This window comes from Halichoeres trimaculatus, unplaced genomic scaffold (assembly GCF_033239565.1).
Source record: "Halichoeres trimaculatus isolate MK-OKI-2021-1 unplaced genomic scaffold, fHalTri1.1 fHalTri1_scaffold_12, whole genome shotgun sequence".
NCBI lineage: Eukaryota > Metazoa > Chordata > Actinopteri > Labriformes > Labridae > Halichoeres > Halichoeres trimaculatus.
Window position 1 is genome coordinate 11779024 of NW_027437190.1, and position 22030 is coordinate 11801053.

Consider the following 22030-nt stretch of genomic DNA (forward strand, 5'->3'; position numbering starts at 1 on the left):
TGCTCAGAATAAATTCCCTTTCTGACTTTGATGAAGACATTTTTGTGAAACGTGATTTCAGGAGCTCGCTGACAATCCTAGTGGTGTTGCCTTTGTGGGGCTATGTGTAACTGAAAAACAGACATTTATAAAGGATGTACAACTAAGAAGACTCGTAGGCATAATTTTATAACAATAGTTGATTTTATTTGGCACAAAACAAAAAAAGTGCTTTACGATAACACTGCCCATAATTACTTTGGCATGAAAACAACCGTAACAGTTGGTCTCATTCAAAAAACCTTAGAATAAACCTCTTTGAAACTGTTAAAAAGAAAAGTCACTCAGTTTTTTTCCTTTGTTACTGCTCTTTAAGGCACCTCAAAACTCGACAACACATTTTGTGCAAGTGTCTGACACAAACTTTTTGAGTCTGCTTTGGTTTTGTAGCCCTTCATGTCAAGCTTTTTTTTTTTTTTTTTGCAGTGTAGGGATTTTACATATATACCAGAGGACAATCTACTAACCGCAAAATTCTATCCACATAAATATGCTGGTTTTCTATCTACGTTAACAAAAACACAGGTTCATCATCTGTCTCTTCAAACCAATAACTTATCCCTACAAATTGCATTTTTTGTTGTTATTGCAGACAAAACCCCCAGCTCATAATTTCACATTGTTTGGTCAGATATACAAGTCATTGTCAGAACAGTTGAAAGCACAACAAACACATTTTCCCATTTTTCTTACAAAAACTTGAGTGAAAATAAAGGATCTTTGGTAGCTAAGCAAAAATAGAATATGTCTACATATAAAATGCATTGAAATATAAAGTTACATTAAGTAAACGGCTACAGCAAGAGGCCAACAAGGCAGAGATATCCAGCTTTGACTTAATAAGGAACTGCGTATAAAAAAAAGGACACTTTAATATATAATATCACAAAAAGATCATAAATTATTCGAGACTTTCAGAATGCATCAGTCTTTGGATGGCATCCCGATGCCTTGATGCAATGCAAAGAGAACCACTGAGGTATTTCATCTTGATTACGTCAAGCATCACACACGACGACTGGAGCGACATAAAAGTGCATAAAAATTAAACTTATGTCTTCTCCTGGTCGTCTTTAGCAAACACTGGACTTGTTTCATTCCAAAATGCTGTCCCCCTTTCATCAAGTGCCCTTATTCACATTCCTGACATCAGGTAGTACTTATCCCCTGTTAGATGCATTATTAACAGATTGTTTAACACTATTCAAGGAAGCCAAGTTGCATCTTTTCCTCATTACAGTATGTAAAGAAAGGAAGAGAGCAAGGGCACATGGCAGGTGAAAACCACAGACTCTTGGATTGGAACAGATCCGACATGTCTACTTGGTGGTTATCATTCAACTTTGTAGAAAGAAATACATAAACAAAAAATTGTGTTAAAATTACCTTTCAACACATACCCACTATTCATATTCTTTAAAAATGTCTTTGTCATCTGTATAAAATAAAATAGTCACAGCAGCAATGATACACCATCTCTCTCTTGGTCACATGTTCACCTGTTCACCTGATCTGGTTGAGATTACATCCACCAATCAGTGATCAGTTTGAGATTCTTCACTTTGTAAACGTCTAGAATAAATCTGCATTCATGTCAAATGGGAGTAACCTGTAAGGCTTGTTGGAGTCCGAGCGTTTGAACACGGTGAATTTGTAAGGCACAAAGGAAGACTCTTGGATCTGACACCTGTAAACACATTTCAACATCCGTTCACAGATGTTAGCACTGCAGTGAGGGATGGGCTGTGATTGAGAGTAGTGTAGCAGCAATGTTGTTGGTATAATGAGCAGATTGGATACAGAAATGATTAGTGAGGATGATTTGTAATATGTAAAGACCTCATGGCAGTATATTTCCCAAATGACATGGATGCAACAAAAGAAAGAGCAGCTCTATATCTTAAAGCCCTTTCCTTCTAACCCCTCACTCTCTGATGTTCTCCTGAAAAGACTGCCACAAAACACTGGAAGTGTTCATTGGATTTTCCATGGACCCAAAAAACTTTGACTTTGTTGCTTGAAGTCATATTTTCTGTTTGATTTTTAATGTTAATGTGGCAAACCCCCTCGTTTGACAGTTTTAGTTTGAACTGAAGAAGTGTACCAGTGGTTTCTTGGCTTTTGCTGAGAGGGAGTGATATGTAGGTTTGCTCCTGGTTAGGATGTACAGACAGTTCTGGGTGATACAATGATGCTCTGGAGGTTAAATATTTCACTGGTCAAGTTGAACCCAAATGGTAGGAGATAAAAATCCAAAGTTTCTTTGGTTCAGTCGCAAGTGTTCTACTGAAGCCCAGTGAAAACGACATGGGTAAGAGGTAGCTAATATTACAAAGCCGAGCACTCTTGCTGCTAACTGCAAGATATTTTTCATCTTGCCAATCTGGTTTATCAAGGTTAGCATGTTAGCTTACAGTAGCTGATATACAGCCACACAAGCTAATTAGCTAGCATGATGATATTACAAGATCATTATCGTTAGTTGTGGTTAGGAATGAACAAAAAGCAGCCACTGTCATTTCAACGTTTTCCCATTCAAGCTTCACAGAAACTCCATTTTGGTTGAACTCAACCAATTTGCCTCCAGAGCTGCTCTGCATCGTACAACATCTGAATAACAACATAGTGTGAGTCAGAACATCTAAAAAGAAAAAAAAAATATTCAGTGGTAAATGATGACCGTAGTCTGCAAGTCATACATCCAGGACCATATCGTAGAGCGGTTCTTTCTTCCTCTTCCCACACTTGTTAATAAGCACTGTGTACAACGTCAACAGAATGACCCAGTAACTGGCGTAAACAACCGCCCCGATGACCAGAACAATCTTTTCTGATTCAGGAAAGGGTTTTCTAGTCTGCAGGATTGTTGTGTAGATAATTCCGATGAAGAGGATGGTGAACCAAACTGATATCGGGATCAGGCCGATGAAGTTCACCACTATTGTTTTCCTCCCAGAGGTCCCCCATCCAGATTTGTTGATTGTTGCTATTGCAAACATCTTGGCAGGCAACAGACTTGACATGTACAGTACAGAGTAGAACGACATGAACACCATTACAATGTTACCTCTAAGGCAGCTGGCGAACGACGACTTGATCAGAGCCACCGCCTGCACAATGAGAAGAAACAAGAGAATATTCCAGAGCCTTCCTTGGTAGAAGAGTTGGATGGCAGTGGCAATGAGAAAAAACGGGAAGAAGCCCGTGATCACAGCCTCATAAGTCATCCACAGATGGTGTTTGTGGAACCACATAGAGTTGTACAGCCATTCTCTGAAGTATGACTTACTCCAACGAGTTTGTTGATTGAGCCACCGCAGGTACGTGATCGGCGTCTCGGTGAGGCACTTAGATCGTGCTGTGTATTTGGTTGCATATCCAAGACTTAAAACTCTGTTTGTGAGATGGCGGTCATCCCCAAAACTGCAGTGGGACCCCATAAAAGTCTGATTGTACCAGTCTTCAATGAACTCATGCAGGAGAGAGTTCCGGTACATTCCTAGAGGCCCGCTAATGCACTGAACACAACCAAAGTAGGATTGGCACGCCCGCTCAATGTTGAAGGCCATCCAGTACCGCACACTGCTCAGGAAGGAGATCCATGACTCGTATTTGTTCAGGATCTAAAAAAGGGGAAGATGCAAGATTAACGTGAAAAGTCGATGTTGAGTGCTGAAGTTGTAAATTTGTCAATTGCAAAGATGTTGGTAATGAGCTTCGTGTCAGAACTAACCTGCACATCTCCTCCAACGCCTCCCACCATTGGATCTTCTTCCAGAACCTTCACCATCTCAACTGATGATGCTGGGTCCAACATGGTGTCAGAGTCACACACCTGGATAAAAAACAGCAGATCATCAGCTACTTTCATGTACAAAACACACCAAGCAAGTTTTTGTAGTCTATCCAGGCCCATTTTCATCAAAAAGAGTGAGTCTCTACATCATTGCAGCCCCTTAGTGCAAATTCATGATTTGTGATATTGGACTCTCTGTGACTTGAAGGTGGTGCACAGTTCACTTGGCTTTTATAGCTGTCTTTTCTTGTCTTGCAACCAATGCTCTTTTTATCTCTCTCCATTTTCTTCTATAAATGGTAATCTCCTTTCCTAAAGTTATCAGGTGAGGAAAAGAGACCCAGAACCCAATCCCTGTTAACAGACCACATCTGTTTCAGTCAGAGCCCGATGATAATAAAAAGGCATGAAGCCCTGTCCCTCCTTGCCCTCTATGTTAAAGAGTCCTGGCATGACTTCTGACACTGTTTCAGTAATTTCTCATTGAATGTCTGTAAAACAACAGGTCTCTGGCAGGCTGGACACAGCTGCAGGTGTTTGAATCCCATGTTTTGGATCTCGAACTCATTAAACATTTCTCAAGTTTTAACATCAAAACGGTTACACCTTGTGTTACTCACTCAGCTTGCCTTTTTGTAACACAACCAGATGTATGTTTGAGAACAGATATGACGTACAGACCTCAGTTTTACGTGTGCCATTCACTCTGAACCCACTCTGGGAGCAATCAATGTGATAGCAATTATGCACACGAAACAAAGACCATATTTTCCATGTTTTGTCATCGTTTACAGTCTGACTAACAACTTCAGAAGCTAGAATGGTTGTGCAGATGAGAGATGAATGGATGTTAGAGTTGTCTGTCAGTTCGTTGTTGACGGGTCCTGGGAACACATTGATACACATGAGTTCCACTGCTTTGGTCTGGTTTCTGTTTGAGTCCAATTGGAGATCTGAACACTTTCAACACCAAATATCTTGACACTTTCTCATTGGTTCTGCATTTGAATGGTGATTTTGTTTGGAGTGAATTGGCTGAATGTTTCATGAATTCATACTGCATTAAGTGAAAGAAATGATCAGAAGATCTCTGCAACACATTCTTTGAAAAGTAGATTTAGTCCAGTCTTAGCTTTGGTAATGCCATTTCTAAACCCAAGGCTATAGTAAAAAGGACTTTAATCTTTAAAAGCTGAATTAAATTGGCAACCCTCAGTGAAATCAAGATAAAATTGGCAACAAAAAATCTACGATTCTACAATTTCATTTAACAGATGTTTTTTTCCAAAGAGACGGACATCACAAGCAAGAATTTAGACAGATAGGAATCTGGGTTCTGTGTTTCCCCTCTAAACAGTCGTATGTCATTACTTTGTCATTCTCAAAAAAAAGTCTTGCTGAGGTAAGAAAAAAAACTTTGCGGGGGAAAACTTCACCACACAGCCATATTTCTAAAATTAAATGGCAGCTCTGGCTGAATGGACCAAGAAAGTCAACACAATGACACGTCAAAGTCTGTAAGCTGCTATGCTAACATTAGCGGCTGTTAGCCATTGGTCCTCACTGAACAAATAGGGCTGTTAGAGTGAAACCTATCAGTGATGAATTGTTTTATTGCTCTTGACTCCAGCTCTTGAAAGAAACATAAAATACACACTGTGCCTGTCACAAATCAGAAGTTGAATAGTTTCTTTAGCTCTTACGGTTTATGATCATACTATCAATCTTCACAACAGCACATATTCCCCAGCATTTACGGCCTACAGGATAAAAACAGGTTTCCTGATACTTCATCAGCTTGTGAGTTGCCAAGCCTGGCAGTGTGAGGTTCATATTTTAAGCAGCCCCAGAAAGCACAAAGTAAGATGGTGTCAGGCAGCCAAAAAGCCCTGGGAACTGGCTTTACAAAGGTGTAATTTAAGTGTCATTTACATGTGGGTCATTAGTCTTTGTAATGATTGGTGATTTCCACACACAGCAGTATATGGTGTAATCAAATATCTCCCGTCGCCCCACATAATGTATCTCGTCTTCAAACTTCGGCTCTTCTCTGGGTACGACTCTTGCATTTGATGATGTAACACAACTCTGTGAAACAGATCTGTTACCACACTTAGACATGAGCTACTGCTGGCCCTCTTCACGCTACACTTCACAACACGATACACACAGCCACAGTCTGTCAAATGTTACACAAAAGGCTCTTTGTGGACCCTATATGTGGCCTGGCAGAGCCCCCCTTTCCTCTCTTTTTCCTGCTAGCTCTCAATCCTTCTCCCCAATCTCAGGTCACACTTGTGTCACTTGTCCTTGATTTACCTGGTGTCCAATTTGTAATGTATAAAAACCTTGTCCCCACTTCTTTCTAGCTAAAGTCTCTTTCTGGGCTCTTTAAAGTTCACTTCTCACCAATTGTTCTGTCTGTTTCTAAGTCTGGACTTACCTGCACATAGTCCACACTCCTCCCGAGGGCTTTGAAGGCTGTATACATGACCTCCCTCTTCCCGCCCCACTTCTGCATGATGCACACACACTTGTTGTTCAGCACCAGTTTTGAAATCTGTTGGAGGCCTTCGGCATAGCTCTCATCCGTCTCCTCGGGCCCTCTGTGGTGATAATTACTCCGCCACACGTATGTCGCCGATTTGTCCCATCCCATGATCTCTTTAAAAATCTCCATCATGTACAAGTCATCTTCTGAGTTCCCATCGATCACCATGATCACTTTGATCCCCGGGTACGTCAGTCTCCTCACGGACACCAAGCACTTCCTCAGGTAGTTTGGGTCCTCCTGGTACGCTGCGATGCACAGCGCCAAGGATTTGTTGAGTTTGATGGGCGTCTCCAAGGAGCGCCGCATGTTTCGGTGCTCTAAGAGCGCAAACAGGCTCTGGATGATGAGGTGAACGACCAAGATGGCGCCATACAGGCCAAAGGATAGGTGATTGCGGGCTGTGGTGAAGAACTGGTAGCCCATGATGTAGGCTGTGGTGATTCCCACCAGGAGGGACACACCAAACATGGTGGTCCCAAATATCCGCAGGTAGGTCAGGATTCTCTGGCACTTCATCTGAGGACAGGATGAGGAGAAAAGGGGAAACATTTAATACACGTGGCACAAAAATATATATATTTCTTTCATTCTGTTGATTGCAAGCCTGAGGATTTTCAGAAAGTTTCGCTTTTGTGCCTTGTACACACGTAGCTGGGTATTTCATCTCCTCATTCATTTTTAGAAATACTTACGTCCACACACACAGAGAAATTCTGCCAATAAGTGTAGCTCAAAGCATGCCAAACCCATATTTTGCTGTGTTTTTCAGACATGAAGCCAGCCAATCAGATTGAGCCTCTGTCATTCACCTGTGACATCTGAGAACCAAAAGTTTCCCGGCATCTACAGAAAAATTATGAAACCAGAGTTTTCTGAAATCTTCACTTTGGTCTGAGTTTTCAGAACACATTGTTTGTAGAGATGTGAAACTGCAGTTTCGTGTGTGGGACAGGGTGAAATGTACAAAAATATATGCAGTGCCCCAGATACCCAGCTACATGAGGACATGGCCTCAAACTTTTATTTGTTTATTTTTATTGAATACCATAGCCAAACAAGAATATGAAATAGAGCCTTATTACATTTTTTAAACTAGAAAAGCACTCAGAGAGCGCAGACCTCCACCAAGCATATTGTGATTGTCACCGACACTTTAGTCTGACTTTAATGTTATACTCCCTTTCAGCATACTGTCTGCTACAATTTGGTGTTAGTTGCAGGTTTGTACGATAATTTGTTTCCTGACAGTGTTGAAAATTATGATGACCCAGTTCATATTTCATATTCCAGATTTTAGTATCCAGAATATTGCCAGGATCTGGATCTTACTTTTACATCTGTCAGAAATTATGATGACCTTGTCTTGTATTGTTGCAAAGCAATCTGACCATTTATGGTAGAGTTACATACAGATATGGTGAAAACGGCTCAATCTCATAATGATAGAGAATCCTTTAAAAAAAAATCCTGGATCCAGACAGTGATCCAGATCACCTCCAAAATTATTATCATTTGTCTGATATCCTATTTTGAACATTTCCTGAAAATTTAATGAAGATCCGTTTGTTACTTTTTGAGTTATGTTGTTCACAGACAAACTCTCCCGGAAACATAACCTCCTTGTCAGGGGTAATGACATTTTGGGTCATTGTTATATTTTGGGCTCTAACATGCCTTCAATCTAAGGTTGCAATGGTTTGAAGAGTTAAAATGAGAATGAAAAATATAAGTTCACATTTATAAATTACTTTGGAATAAATAGATATGATAGATATAATAGTGAGTAGCTTGCACAGAAACAGTGTTATTGACACTGAGGAGTTTATCAAGATGATAAGATGCAACACATAAAAAGTCCTTATTCAGACTTCCAGAGTGCTACTCTCTGGTGCACACAGCCTTGTTTTATCACCACAAACCCCCAGGTATAGAAAGCAGTAAAGTTTCTCCCCCATGTCTACTCCCCCTTTCCCCTTCTCCTCCTCTCTACCCCTCCCCAAAATCCCTGTCTAAATGTCAGACAGTTGTGAGTAGCTGATTGTTCCAGCTCTCCTTTAGTGGGTGGGCACACATTACAAGATTTCTTGACCCAATTAACCAACAAGCTGGCTGCTCCTGCCAAACATCCAACCCAGTGCCGTCTGAATGCCTGAGTGAAGCTATTATGGTATTTGTTGTTCTCTTGTATTGATATAAAGAGCTCAAGAGTTTTTCAAGAGAAGATTTTTCAGGTTGTTTTCTCCAAAGGGGGACAAGTAGAGAGCATCTCCTGCTTAAACTCCCAGTGACCGACTTTTCTGAGCCCTGTTGCACAAAATCTTCTGGTCAGAATTTAGTTTCCAGCCCTCATTATGTTGCTACCGCCATCTGTTTGGCAGACCAGCGGAGACCCACTCAGCGCAGCTCAATGCAGAGCGGACCACCCTGTGATGTCATCTGTTTATATCTCCGTGGGAAGAAGAACACAAGGTCTTTTTAGATTTTCTAATGCTGCACGTGTGCTTCTTCCCCTCCATAAGACTCCCCTGTCAAAAAAATATGACGAGAAAATCATGACTAGGATATGACAGGTGTAAAGATAACAGATAATAGAGGAGAGACATGGGGTGATGTCTTATTTGGCTTATTGAAAGTGGAAAGATTGGAGGAAGGTTGACCCTTAAAAACTATTCCTTATGGGAAATAGTGTGTGAGGTGCCCCCTTGTGGCATAAACTGCTGATATTTGAGCTCCAGTTGAAATTTTTAAGACTTAAGATTCAGACACTTCCTTAATTATCGTGAAAGAACGCAATATTATTGCATTTCTCACAGACATACATCACTGAATATTAGCTTTACGTGTCAGCTCAGTGGATGCATGTAAATTAGGTCAAGAAAGAAAGTCACAAAGCTTAGTAGAGTTTGTGATTTGGCAAGAAGTGTGTCCACCACACCTAAACACACACAAGACAGATGGAGGGAGGGAAAAAAGACAGACAGAGAGAAAGAGACAGAGCTGAAAAGAGAGTTGGGGGACAGGGGGAGAAGGAGGCCAAGTCAGAAGAAAAAGAAAGTTTAAAAAAGAAAGTGGGTAAAAGTGAGCAGAAAACACAACAGATGGATGTTTGGGAAAGAGAAAACAGACAGAGAGGAAGAGAAAAAGAGAGGCGAAGCTGAAAGGGAGGAACCTTGGCGCAGATTTAATGTCTTGTTAATTTGATCGTTGGATGAGAAGGCCACAACCAGTGCAGCAGACCTCCTCTGGCACGTGGCAGGGCTCTTAACGTCAGCCGCTCATTTACAAGACCCCTGACACACACACTTTGCGCACACACAAACTCTCCCTCACACACACACTAATGCATGTATGAAAGCTTATTACAAGAGAGAGGGGTGTGTGTGTCTGTAAAAAATACACATTTTAATTGTGTGTGCTGAGAAAGCGTTTCACCTTAGACCTCCTTTAGTTGTGCACAAATGTGTGTGAGTGTGTAATGCTTCACAGCTATATATGGTGGTACAGAGTAAACTCTTTCACCCTGTCTCTTAGTATTAACTTTGACTGAACTCAGCCACTGCTAAGGAGAAATGTGCTTCATCATTAAAATACCATCAAAATAAAAGCAGCTAATGCTTCCTGAGCGTCTGGTGTAGAAATGATTGTAAAAAGAATCTTTGGAATTAGGACAGGAAGGCTTTGCAGATCTATTAATGTAACTCTTTGACCCGGGCATGGCGGGGCTAATTCAGACAGACACGTTCACACCTACTGGGAATTCACAGTTTCCACTTCATCAAACCTGCATGTCTCTGGGCTGCAGGAGGAAATCACAGGACCTGAGTGAAATCACTGCTCACACATGGAGAACATGCAAACCCTGCACGGCTTTCGTTGCTTTCTGACTGCTTGTTTATTCACGATACACCCTTTCCTGACATGAAACATTCACTCAGGCTAAAAGTTTGCGGTTAAAATACAAAATCAAACTGTGAAATCCAATCCAGGTCATGATCTACAAACACACATAAACACACACACAGACACACACACACACACACACACACACACACACAGTCAGTCAGTTCTGTGTAATCAAGTGATTCTGTGCAACATTGCCAGCTGTTGGGGTGCTGTGCTCATCATAGCGTCTCATGCTCCCTCATGGGCGTACAATCTGCTGCAGAGGTCAAGACTAACAATTAGCTCAGACTTCAGGAAGATTAACTGCAGGCTAGAAGTCACTTGTGAAGCTCCTCCAGACGTGGCCCCTGAGATTCAGCCTCTAATCAGAGGATTATCGTGACACTGAAGGTGTCGTTGACTCATGTGGCTGTTGTCGCTTTGGAGCGGTGTGGATGTGCTTCACAGTATATGACGTGTGTGCCGGTAAAGGACTCATTAGGACATGTGGAATACATCATCTGAGACTAATGTTTGTTTTTGTATCTTAGCACATGGAAGTGAGAGAATCCCCTCAATATCCTTAATACGTCTCTCTTTGTGGGTCTGTGTGTGGTGACCTTAAGTTGGCTGCAGCCTCACTTTGACGTCATTAACGTTCTCCTGAGTGAAACTCCTGCAGACTCTGTCTCAGAGATAAGACAGTTGGGTCTGACTTTGATGGAGAGGAAAATTTTGGGCTGGCGGAGAGAAGAAGGAATTAATGAGTTTATCCCTTTTTAATAAAACACTGTAGTCTGTTTTCTGCTGAGATTTCACAAACCAAACAAATCCACAGACTGTGGAGGTGTGCAAGCTATGTCAAGCAAGAGCACTTCTAGAGGGATGGCTATCGGTGGCAGGGCCCCACTGATGTAATCACCCACCCCCGATGTCCCCCCCAAAAAAACAACGATGAAAGTGGACTGTTAGTAGTTTTCTCTGTATCAAAATGTGGCTAATCTTTTCTGACTAGTCATTAAATTATATAAAAAATACTTAACTCATCTTTTTTCATAAGAAGAATAAGCCCATAAAAATAAGCTTGGAAACTCCTGCACACTGTCCAACTGTCAAAATATGTATGTGTGGGTGATGTTCAGAAATGTGGCTTTGAAGAAATGTCTTCTTTTTAAGCCCTTTAAAGACCCAAACATCGCTTCAACATTGTCATCCTGTCTTTGCATGTTCAAAAAGTTGAGAAATTACAGTTTGGGGTCTAAAATGTGTATGATATTTCAATCTTAGTAGTTAGAGAAGATTTGATTCCATATATTTGTGTACTCTATCAAGCGTAGTGTTAGTTCAGGCAGGCCACGACGTCAAGCCCTAACAACATAGCTGTCATCATCGCTGCAGATCAGCTGATGGCTTGGCTGACTCCCGTGTCCACCTCCTATTGGAAAACTGCTTTCAGAGCGGGCTATTTAAACAGCTGTAGTCAAACCTACTTCCTGCTTCCTCTGCCGGCACTTTGCAACCCACCTCCACCCCAGCCCCTCCCGTCATTTTATTCATGTTTGTTCTGCTCTGTCTGGGATTTTATTTTGCTGCTGCGCTGCCTATTTATGCCGTTCATGACGGCTCATGATGGGCAGAAAGGTGTGCTCTTCCTGCCTCAGGCTTTCCACGCAAGCGCGTGGAAGAGCAGGGAGTCCCAGAACAGAACCATGCTGCCAAATAAAAATTGTGCAAGTTAATAAAGATTATTGTTTGGCAAAGTGGTCCTGACTGAAATATATTTTTCTACATATTCAAGTACAAATTCAAGTTCATTTTATTTTATTTTTTTAGGTGTTTTGAGTGTCTAGGATGAATTAGCTTTTCAGATTATTTAATTTGAGTCTATTCAATGCCACCCCTGCATAAATCAGCCCCCCTCCATGGAAACACCCCAGGTGTCAGCTGCCTTAATGTCAAAGCAGTGCTCATTTAGGTAAAATGTCCTGCTTTGAACCCATATTAGCTGAAAAAGACAAATTACACGGGCACCAGCATATGTTAGCAGGCTTATGTGCCGGTTAGCAGTGAAGCCCATCAGAGGCACCTGGGACGGTTTGTGTGCCTGATTTATTGACACTGTATGTCCAGACTAATTATTCAAGCTTTTCTGCTGTCATTTTAATCTGGTCAAGCAGTTCAGAAGTGGGGTCACAAAACAGTGATAAGGTGGTTGTTAAAAGCTACTCAATATAAAAAAAAAGTTTAGAGGTGCATATTTATCAATTATTTCAATACCATGAACAAAATTTGGGGCCACATTCTAAAAACCACACAACAAATAACATTGTTTGACCTGTTTACCTGTTGCATGACCCCTGAGGTGACCGATTGATTTATAAAGCACAGAAATATGTGCACTCTTTTAGATTTGTCTATGTAGTTTCACAGCAGGGGCTTATTGGATCTGGCAACACTATTTTTGGGGTGGCAGGCTGAAAAGATTGTGAACCCTTGATCCAGTCTACTGTTTGATGCAGAAAAACCCAAAAGCCTCAAACTTATGGATATTTCAGGCCCATACACTCTTTTCTTGTACAATCTGCTCTGATGTCATACTTTTCACCTTTAGTGAAATCTTGGCACACAAATAAAAAAACAACTCCTGATTTTGTGGCTGAAGTTCTAGATGAAAAGGTTTGGTTTGGGGCTTTAAAGGACATATTTTACAGATATTCTTAAAGGCTTAAAAGCCGACTGATCCATCTCCAGCCGAAGATTTAAAACGTTCCTCGATAATTGTTTCTGACTCTGTGTCTCGGTCTAATCATGACAAGGTTTGTAATGTATGGAGAAGGAAAGGAAATATCTCTGTGACCCATTTTTGGCTCTTCTGAGTAGCTGTGCTTAAGTGATTCATTGCAGTGAAGAGGATCTCTGCATGCGTACGAGAGTTATGCAACAACAGAGAGATGCCAGATATACTGTATATGAGACTTGTCTGGGAAAATTTGAATACCATTAAGTGTCTCTGTTGCCAAGCTGGCCATGTGTTCATGCATGTGTGTTAATGCAAACATGTGAGCTCAGCATTTTATGTACCCTGTGTGCGTGTTCAGTAAGTGTGTGTATATGCATGCAGGGGAAGCTGTGTGTGAGTGTGTACTCGCTGTGGAGAGGAAGACATGGTTTGACTGAAGTCTCAGGAGTGCAGAGGAATCCCTGTCAGCAGGGTCCCAGCTCCAAGGCCTGTGGTGGAACGTAAAATATAACAAGGCCCGCCAGAGCTGTGTGTGACTGTGTGTGTGTGCATACTTCTACACTAAGACATATGTGAATAGGAATCTGTGTGTGTGTGATGACTTTATGCTGCGTACAGGCAGTGTAAATCTGAAGTACAGCCAAAAACGACAGCTTTGCTGGTCCGCATGGAGCTGAGATAACATAAAGCTTCCATCTTTATGTTGTCGTGACTCAGCAGTCACTGGCTCAAAGTGTAACAATGAAAAATCTGCAGCTCCGATCAGAAGAGTGCTACTCACAAATCAAGCTTAAGTATCACCAACATCTGTGGCTTTGGAATTTTACTTAAAGGAGCTGGAGTCTATGTTTATGAAAACTTTATTATCTATATCAATAAACAACAGATTCAGCCAGAAGAGATGTATTAATTATATTAATGCTGAGCTCAAAACTTCGCAGAGATGATCCAGACATATTTGACAAACTTTATGACTACATTTGTATCAGAGAAGCAGACTTGCTGACGACACTCAGAAGTTTGAGAGTCATGATATTCTTGATGCTGACATTCACGGATGATGAATTACATAGTCTGGGAAAATAATGAGTAATGTGTGTTGTAAACTTGTGCATGCACAAACTTCTGTGGTATTTTTGTGTGTGTGTGTTTGTGTGAGCTGGGCAGGGCTGGAAGAGGCCAGGATGCGTTTTAAAGGCATTAGGAGATGGCCCTCATGACGGTTGTTGCAGGATGCAGGAAAGGCTCACGTGTCTGCAAACAGATGATGAGACAGAGGAGAGGGAGCGGCTGGGAAAGATCGGATAGTTGGCTGCAGACTCAGACCAGACACTCTCGAAATGTTCAAAACTGGGCTGCTGTTCCCTCCCTGTTAACTTTACAGAAACTACTGTGTGTTAAAGTAAAAGCTTTTTTAATCCCCCTTTGGGGAAAAAAAAAGGAATCGAATAATAATGAAATGCTTCCAAACAAAATGAGAGTGCAAAAGATGAATGTATCTTAAAATTAAATGATTGTAATGTTTTATTTCTTAATGTTCCTCCTCTTAAGCATTTATGTCCACTGGTGGCCCATGTGGACACAAAAAAAAAAAAAATTGCTGACACTTTCAGGTGTGACAAAACAAAGAGACAGCATATTTCCTTGAAAGTTTCTAATCTTGTTTGGTCAGAAAATCTATCACCAAAGGTCTGTAGGCCAAGTGTTGTGAGAAATATATCAAAATAAGAATAAAAAAAAAAACCCACTGAACAAAAATCCTCAGTAGTTATCCTGTTGGTCTTTTCTTTCTTAGCTCGTTCTGTTTCTTGCAGCTAGTTAAAAACTTGTTTAAGTAGGTTTAAGAGACGCTGCACTGTTTAATTCACAGAGTGAAACTGAACACTCCAAGTGAACCGAGAGGTCATGGGAGTTTTCAAAGGCACCGCCAGGAAGTCATTGACCCTGCTCACTCCTCCTCTTCCTCCTCCTCTTCCTCCTTCCTCCCATAAATCCCCCCCATGCGGTCACATTGTGCTCTTGTTGTGGGAGCTTCGTGGTTATAAGAACCAGAGCTGAACAGTAACACCACCCACCGCGCTGCACCGCACTCCTCCTGACATGATTGGAATCAGGTGGATGGAGTTGACTTTTACACTCCCCACTCCTCTCCTCTTTCCTCCACTGTTTCCTTGTTTCCTCACCTTCTGGAAGCCGTTATGATCAGGTGTGGTAAAGGCTCTGACTGGCAGAGGAACAAAGGTTACAACATCCTAGAGGAGTGTTGTGGATTAGTCAGCATCGGCGGCTTTCGGTGCATCCTCTGATTCACTAACCACTGCTGCTGGTGTCATTTTAGCTTTATTCAATTTGAAAGTGATGGCTGGAGGTGAGGCTGCAGCTCATTATTTAATAAAAACACTGCGGTGAATCCATTTGTTAGATGTGGACCAAAAGTATGTTATTATAGGCAAGTTTTCCCCTCAGACTCCACACACTCTTCCTCTTGATTTTTGTGAATGAGCAGTTAAAGGCGATGCATTGCTGCTACAGAGGACTAGATAAAAAGAGGGTTAAGAGGCAGAAAAAGAGACTTAAAAGGAGTTAGAGGACAACAGTATTCAGTGAGAGAAGAGAGGGAACTTGTTGGACGGAGATGAATAAGTGAGAGGTTGAGAGCGATGGCAGACACCAAAAGGAGGAGGCAGAAAGAGACTGGAGGTGGTGGACTTGGCTCTGTTCACCGCCAGCTGAGGAGCTGGACTTACGCCTCTGTGGCAGGCTGCGAGATTTACAACTGAGTTTCAATTGACAATGCCTCCTTCTACTCCTCTTCTTAATAATCACTTCATTTTCTTTACAAACAGTGCGTTCACAGTATAAGCTGAAAAGGAAGCTCTGTTTAGTTCATTTTGCTTCCCAGATCCACAGAAGGTGCAGAGTTTCACATCATATCCTCCCTCCTACGCAAAGGTTGTCACCCATTGATCCAACACTTTCTCTTATCTGACCTCCAGCAGTTATCAGCAGGGCTCCAAAACCACTCTACTTCCTCCCTACATGGTTGAAAACTCTATTTTTACTCTCAGTATTATCACAGCGAGGAGATAACACCAGATACAGCCAACCATAAGGAGCTTTGAGGATGAATGGAAAAGCTTTTGGAGTTTCAGGATGAAAAAATCAGGATGTGGCTGTGATTTAGGTTTAACATTTTCAGACCTTTTATTATAACAAAACTGAAAACACAGAGAAGCCGCACACCTTGGCCGTGCAGTTACTAAAACAAAAGTTTCTTTATGCAGCTCCCGGGTTGCTTTACGGTGCATCATAACTTCTTTGCATTAGCATTGGCATCAGGCCTCCCTGTGAGACTCTGTGACTCAGTATGAGGTAGTGGGAATCTAACTTATACCCTCACTGACATCCAAACTCTCACTTTTACTGGCCTGCTGTAACGCCGCCTCACGGCTGCTTCACCTACAGGAAAAAGTGTGTTATTAATGCACAGTAGATGAGGTAGGTGGTGGGTCAGTGTTGTGTGTTTGGGAGGAGCTGCTGCACACATGCACTCCCTCCTGACTTCAGTAGTCATACCTTGCCAGCCCAGAGGACCTATAGACCGGAGGACCCCTGCTGTGAGCAGTAATGGCACGTGGGACTTGTTGTGAGCCCTAATGGAGACCAGTCATGGAATGCCTTCCTCTGTGAAGTAGTAAACTGTGCTGCGCTGTGAGGAGGAACATCCTGTAGCAGTGATGAGTAAACTGCATGACTGTGTCAGCTATTGAAGACTGCCAAGAAAACAGTGACTTCTCTTCCTTCAAGGACTCCCCACACTGCTGCACAAAAGAATCAAATCTTTGTTTGAGTGTTTACTGTTCCGCTAACAGGCACAAGAGATGTGCTGCCTCCTTCAATGAAGAAAAGTGAACCCCACAGTCAGCAGAGGAATCCCTCGAGGGCTGAGATTAAGGACAGTAAGTTGGTATTAGTCACGATGCATGTGTGCTCTGACAGAAGGTGCACAGATGCACAGATTTTACAAAGAACATGTGGCCTGAAACCATTATTGTAGAGGCTACACATGCACATCTCACTAAGCTTCAGTGAAGCATCTTAAGAGGTAAAGAAACACAATGCTTACTTCTAAACAGTTTGCAATTGGATGAACTACCCAGCAGGGATCATGCAAAAGCAAAACTTTGCAGCTGTGATGAATTAATCTTAATGTATCTACAGTGTGTCTGAAAACCTGTTGGGTCAAACAAGGTGGGGCTGTGATGTCTGTTAACACTTCATCAACAGGTGGATATATCAGCATGCTTCCAGTCTGCCTCAGCATTAAATCCAGACTCCTCGGGGGTCACTGTTGTCGGGTCAGGTTGATAGGAAGTAGTTTCCATGTGTAGGATAGACATTGTGCTGTACATCATAAATACTTGTCGGGAATGCTGAGACGTGTAACTCGCAGATGGACATTCCTGGCGTGGGTTCCACGGTGGGAGAATGGAGGAAGAGATTTTGTCAAAGGATGGTGACAGATGTTCATTTGCATTCGTGTTTAATGTGTGAAGTAGGCGTGTGGGGAAGTTTGTATGGCAACAGTTAGCTGGAAGTTTGCCAACATTGTGTCCTGAGGGCTCTTTATCTGGATGGCATCAGCTTTTTGACATGTCTGCGTCAATCTACACATCTCTGTACTCTAACAAGATCAGTCTGAGGCAAGGAACTGCCGGAGGAACTCCTGATCAACTTCAGCAATAATGTCAGTCACGAATATCCACTCAGAAAGACAATTTATCATAGGCTGGGAACTTAAATTACACACTAGAGTGTAAAGGTGTCTCATTTTTAGCGGTTTTTGACATCAGGCATCAAATTACGCGCTCCCACCACGAGGCACACCAAATCCAGCGTTCTCATTGGCTCGCAATTCTCCAACAATGACGTACATATTTGACGTAGTCAGCTGAGGTATAGTGTAATAGGGTATAATAACTGGTTTAGCGAAGAGCAGATGTAGTTTATATGATTACGTCAGTGATCCTGGTGGACATGTTTGGCACAGCTGGCACTGCTGGTAAAGGAGGGAGACAGATGTTCGGGGCCATTCAGGACAGATTACACTGTTGGCACCTATGTTTCCTTAGTAATAGTGATGACAAATAAATATAATAAAGCGTAGCCAGCAGCGGCGGAGGAGAATTCACCCAAAGTTTCAGCTTTTCAAAGACGCGTTTTACGCACAAGAGTATAAAACTCATGAAGAGGAAAAAACACTGTAGTCACAACTGGCGTGCCTCCAGATTTCAGCATCTACATTTTCAGCTTCGGTTATTATTTTAAATCATTAAAACAAATGTGAGATACAAAGAACTGAGAGTCTTGGTGAACAAAATGTCCAGAATACACATTTTACGCATCTGATTATTTCTCAAACCATGGCTCAGCTATGCCTGGCATCTGATTCAGAAATTCATCACTGTCTGTCAGCTGGCTGCAGGGTCACCACATGACCGAGTGAGGTTGCTTACCTTGAAGCAGCTGTTCGTTCGTCCTTGGGAAAGGATGCGGTCAGCTCCGGCGGCTCTGGCACCGCTCCACAGGGACAAAAAGTCTCGTCAAAGTTTCAAAAGACACTTCTGAAGTGAAGACGCTCATGAATCCGCTGAGACTGATCCTTGTTAATAAGAAAAATAAAACTGCCGCACGTCCCCCCTCAGTTTGCTCAGCCGGGTGCTCGACTTTTTCTAGTTTTCAACAGTCTGTCTGCAGTCACTCAGTATGCACCGCATGCATCTCAGGTAAACAGACGTCATGTCTGTCATCTTTGGCATCATTCATGTAAAAAAGAATAAATAAAAGAAGAACATGCCAAAAAGATAAATATTTCTCTCCATCAACTGACTGTTTCATTCATTCTTAGAAGTTTCTAAAAAGTTGGAAAAAAAGCCACAAACTTTTCATCAGAGAAAGACAAACAGAAAAAAATCCAGTAAAGAGTCTGACAATCAAATACAAGTCGGATTATTTAAATTTTGGGGCAAGCAGGCAAAGATTTCTTTAGTTTCCCCAAGCATCCAGGTTACGCAGAGCGCAGAGAAGTGGCCAAAAGTGTCTGTGCCGCTGCTGTCTAATGCCTTCCAGACGGCTGTGTGTGTGTGGAGCCTCCTTTATGGCTGCAGCGGCTCCCAAACTTCTTTTACCGGGCTACAACAGATTGGCGTGTTGTTTTAATAAGAGGGGATGGTTTGGGGGGTATGAGGAGGAGCGAAGGAGGGGAGGGCGAGAGTCCCTCATCTGAAGTCATTCAAACTCCTGAGGTAGCGACAAGAAGAGAGGGAAAAGGAGTGAGGGGGGAGGGAGGGGTAGAGGAGAGACCCTCAGAAAATGCCCATGCCCCCATTCAAACTCTAAACAGCGGGATTATGGCACGTTCCTGAGAGGCAATTAAACCGACAAGATTTGTCTTTATAATTACTCCAAACACATCACGACCGGCGCGTGTTCGATGTTGATATTTTCAATTAGTGAATTTACATCCTCTGCCATCGACAGTTACTCATATGGTCAGAAAAAAGTGAATCCAAGGATAATTTACAGACTCAGAAAACAGCTGGAGATCAGTCATCTGTATAATAAGAGCAGATCCAGAGCGCACGTGTCGGGCTGGACCTTGGATGTTATGGAATTTCAGTCATTTCATTGATTCACATGAGTGCAGTCCCCTACTTTGACCAGCAGGCAGTGCTGTGGAATACAGAACAGGGAGCCGGCGGTCTGAAGCGTACAGTAGCTTCTCAGTCTAAAGGGAATATCCAACCAAAATCAAGACTCATGTTACTCCTACCACCACAAGTCAGAGTGTTTGACGTTATTGTGAGGAACTCTCTTGTAATACCTGGAAAACCTCAAAGTTGGGAAACAAAAGGGTTGTGCAGTGAAAACCACACATTTCCACAGTTTTGAAAATCAGTTTGACATTATGAGGAGAATAGATGTCTCTATATATTGCAACATGTTTCTGATTCATATCTCAGTGACAACAGCTGAATTTGTTTAACCAGTTATTGAAGTGAAGTTTGAAGCTCATCCTCTTCAAGTTGTCTCTGGAGCAGCCTTACACCCCTCCCCCATCTTTAGTAAAACAGAAAACTGCAAGGGTGGCCTGAGGGACAATGATCAGAAACTTTCATTCGCTGATTTTATTTTTTATTATAAAGGTGCAGAACTCTTTTAAAGTTGGCACCTAAGCCCCTGCAAGTCAGACTGAAAAATGAAAAAAATATCCAGTAGTAGTAAGCTGCATTGCTTCAGCACCAGTCTTCCAACATTATCAGGATTGTTTTTTAATCTTTTGAGAGCTCCTAAAAGTCTAGAGTACAAATGATACCACTGATTTCACAGGCGGAGGTTTGCAGCTTATGGTGTCTTGGCAACTCCAAAGACAAAATAAATGAAAACACAGTAATGATCGGACTCAAGTTTGAATCAAAGTAAATCAGTATCAATGCAGTATGGATGGGTCCTAGCAGCTCAGTGTGAGTCACTTTGTTTAACTAATGATTACATATTTTCAGAATCAAGTTTTCCAGTATCTAAGTTTAGAGTTTATCGCCCTTTGGGACACATTTTTCACTTCAAGCTGTCTAAACAAAACTGACTTGTCCAAAAACTTTGACTTGAGGAACCTTTCCTCGCCATCATGTCTGATTATTTTCTGCCAGCTCCAGATTGTTTCTTAATGATCATAATGAGCAGAAGTTTTCTTTGTGAAGTTAATGTTCAGAATAAGAGTGCATTTCAGTGAGGGGATGAATGGAATGAGGCCTGTGGCAGGAAACCCCCTGCATTGTTTATGTTTGGTGAAGTAAAAACACACATTTTCCAACCTCCACTAGGCCTGATACGAGCCGTACCACTGAGTGAGAAGCGTTTTTGTCACAGTGGCCAGAACGTGTTCAGGGCCAGATAAGGTCTCTACCCTGTGTTGTTTTAACTTTTGATAAAGCTCATTTACTCAAACAGTTATTTAAACAAGGAAATCACCACTCACATGAAGATCACGAGACTTTCTGGAAGAATAAGCACACCGTTAAAATGATGTGGAGGTGTCATTCATAGAACTTTTAACAGCCATTAATCCGCGTTTTAATCCTCTTTGGCACTTATGTCTTCAATAGATTTATTAACACAATGCAATCAGTATGTGATTTTAATCACCTTCAGGCTATTGCAATACATTTAAATTGGCTTTATACAAATTATCAAAGATACTTCCCGCTGGTTTGAAGTAGTTGATAGTTTTGTCACCTTTGGCAGGAATCTGTTATATATTTCTAGGATGAAGACTCTGTTTCTAATGAGCTCTATCACCTGTCTGTCTGTTATGTTACTCACAGCCGGCCGCTCTAAGATGTGTCTGTAACATGTAACGTCAGTGAATCCTGGTTATGTCCTACCAGCGCTCATCTACCAGCTCCAACCTCGCCAACCAGAGCTAATGTCACTCTTCATTTTATTGATAGACTCAAGTTTTAACAGACCACTGCAGAATAACTGCTGACTGTGGGTAGGGATGGACATTATCACTAACAGTTTAACCATGGCAGAATGGCGGGCACGGCCATATTGGAAATCAGGTGGACTTTCAGTCTCCATACTAACAACGATAGGGCACTTGCAGTCATGTGAGCTGAGCTGTGGCTCTGATTGGGCGAGCTTGTGATCTTAATATCTTCTAAACCACTGAGTTAGAAAAAAAAACATCCGCCATACAGTGTATGCGGATAGTGAAACGGGCGATTCAGACATGAGACATTTTTGTACCAGGCTGTAAAAATATTTATTTCTGTTGTAAAAACTCCCCTTTTTGGTTTGGTGTGTATGTGACTTCTGGTACTTCAGGAGCCAGCCTCAAGTGGACACTCCAGAAATAGCAGGCTTTAGCACTACTGCATTGTCTCATATTTCTAGACCAGAGGCTGCTGCTTGGTTTTAGCTTGTGCTTTCTCCAATTTAGCTTATTCTGCTCTTC

General features: G+C 41.9%; 1 protein-coding gene across 1 annotated transcript; it reads right to left on the reverse strand.

Moving 5' to 3' along the window:
* Positions 1-230: 230 nt before the first annotated feature.
* has2 (hyaluronan synthase 2) lies at positions 231-18904 on the reverse strand. Its single transcript, XM_074682683.1, has 4 exons — positions 18528-18904; positions 6279-6905; positions 3773-3874; positions 231-3662 (listed from the first exon to the last, which is right to left on the reverse strand). Exons 2-4 carry the CDS (start codon positions 6903-6905, stop codon positions 2733-2735), a joined length of 1659 nt encoding a protein of 552 aa, XP_074538784.1. The 5' UTR covers positions 18528-18904; the 3' UTR covers positions 231-2732.
* Positions 18905-22030: the final 3126 nt, after the last annotated feature.

Bases quoted from the DNA above. Each gene is read 5' to 3' on its own strand.
- has2 (XM_074682683.1), bottom strand. From the start codon at position 6,905: ATGAAGTGCCAGAGAATCCTGACCTACCTGCGGATATTTGGGACCACC. The intron at 3,875-6,278 runs GTAAGTCCAGAC...TTTTTTATCCAG, and splicing joins GGAGTGTGGACTATGTGCAG to GTGTGTGACTCTGACACCAT. The intron at 3,663-3,772 runs GTTAGTTCTGAC...CCCCTTTTTTAG, and splicing joins GCGTTGGAGGAGATGTGCAG to ATCCTGAACAAATACGAGTC.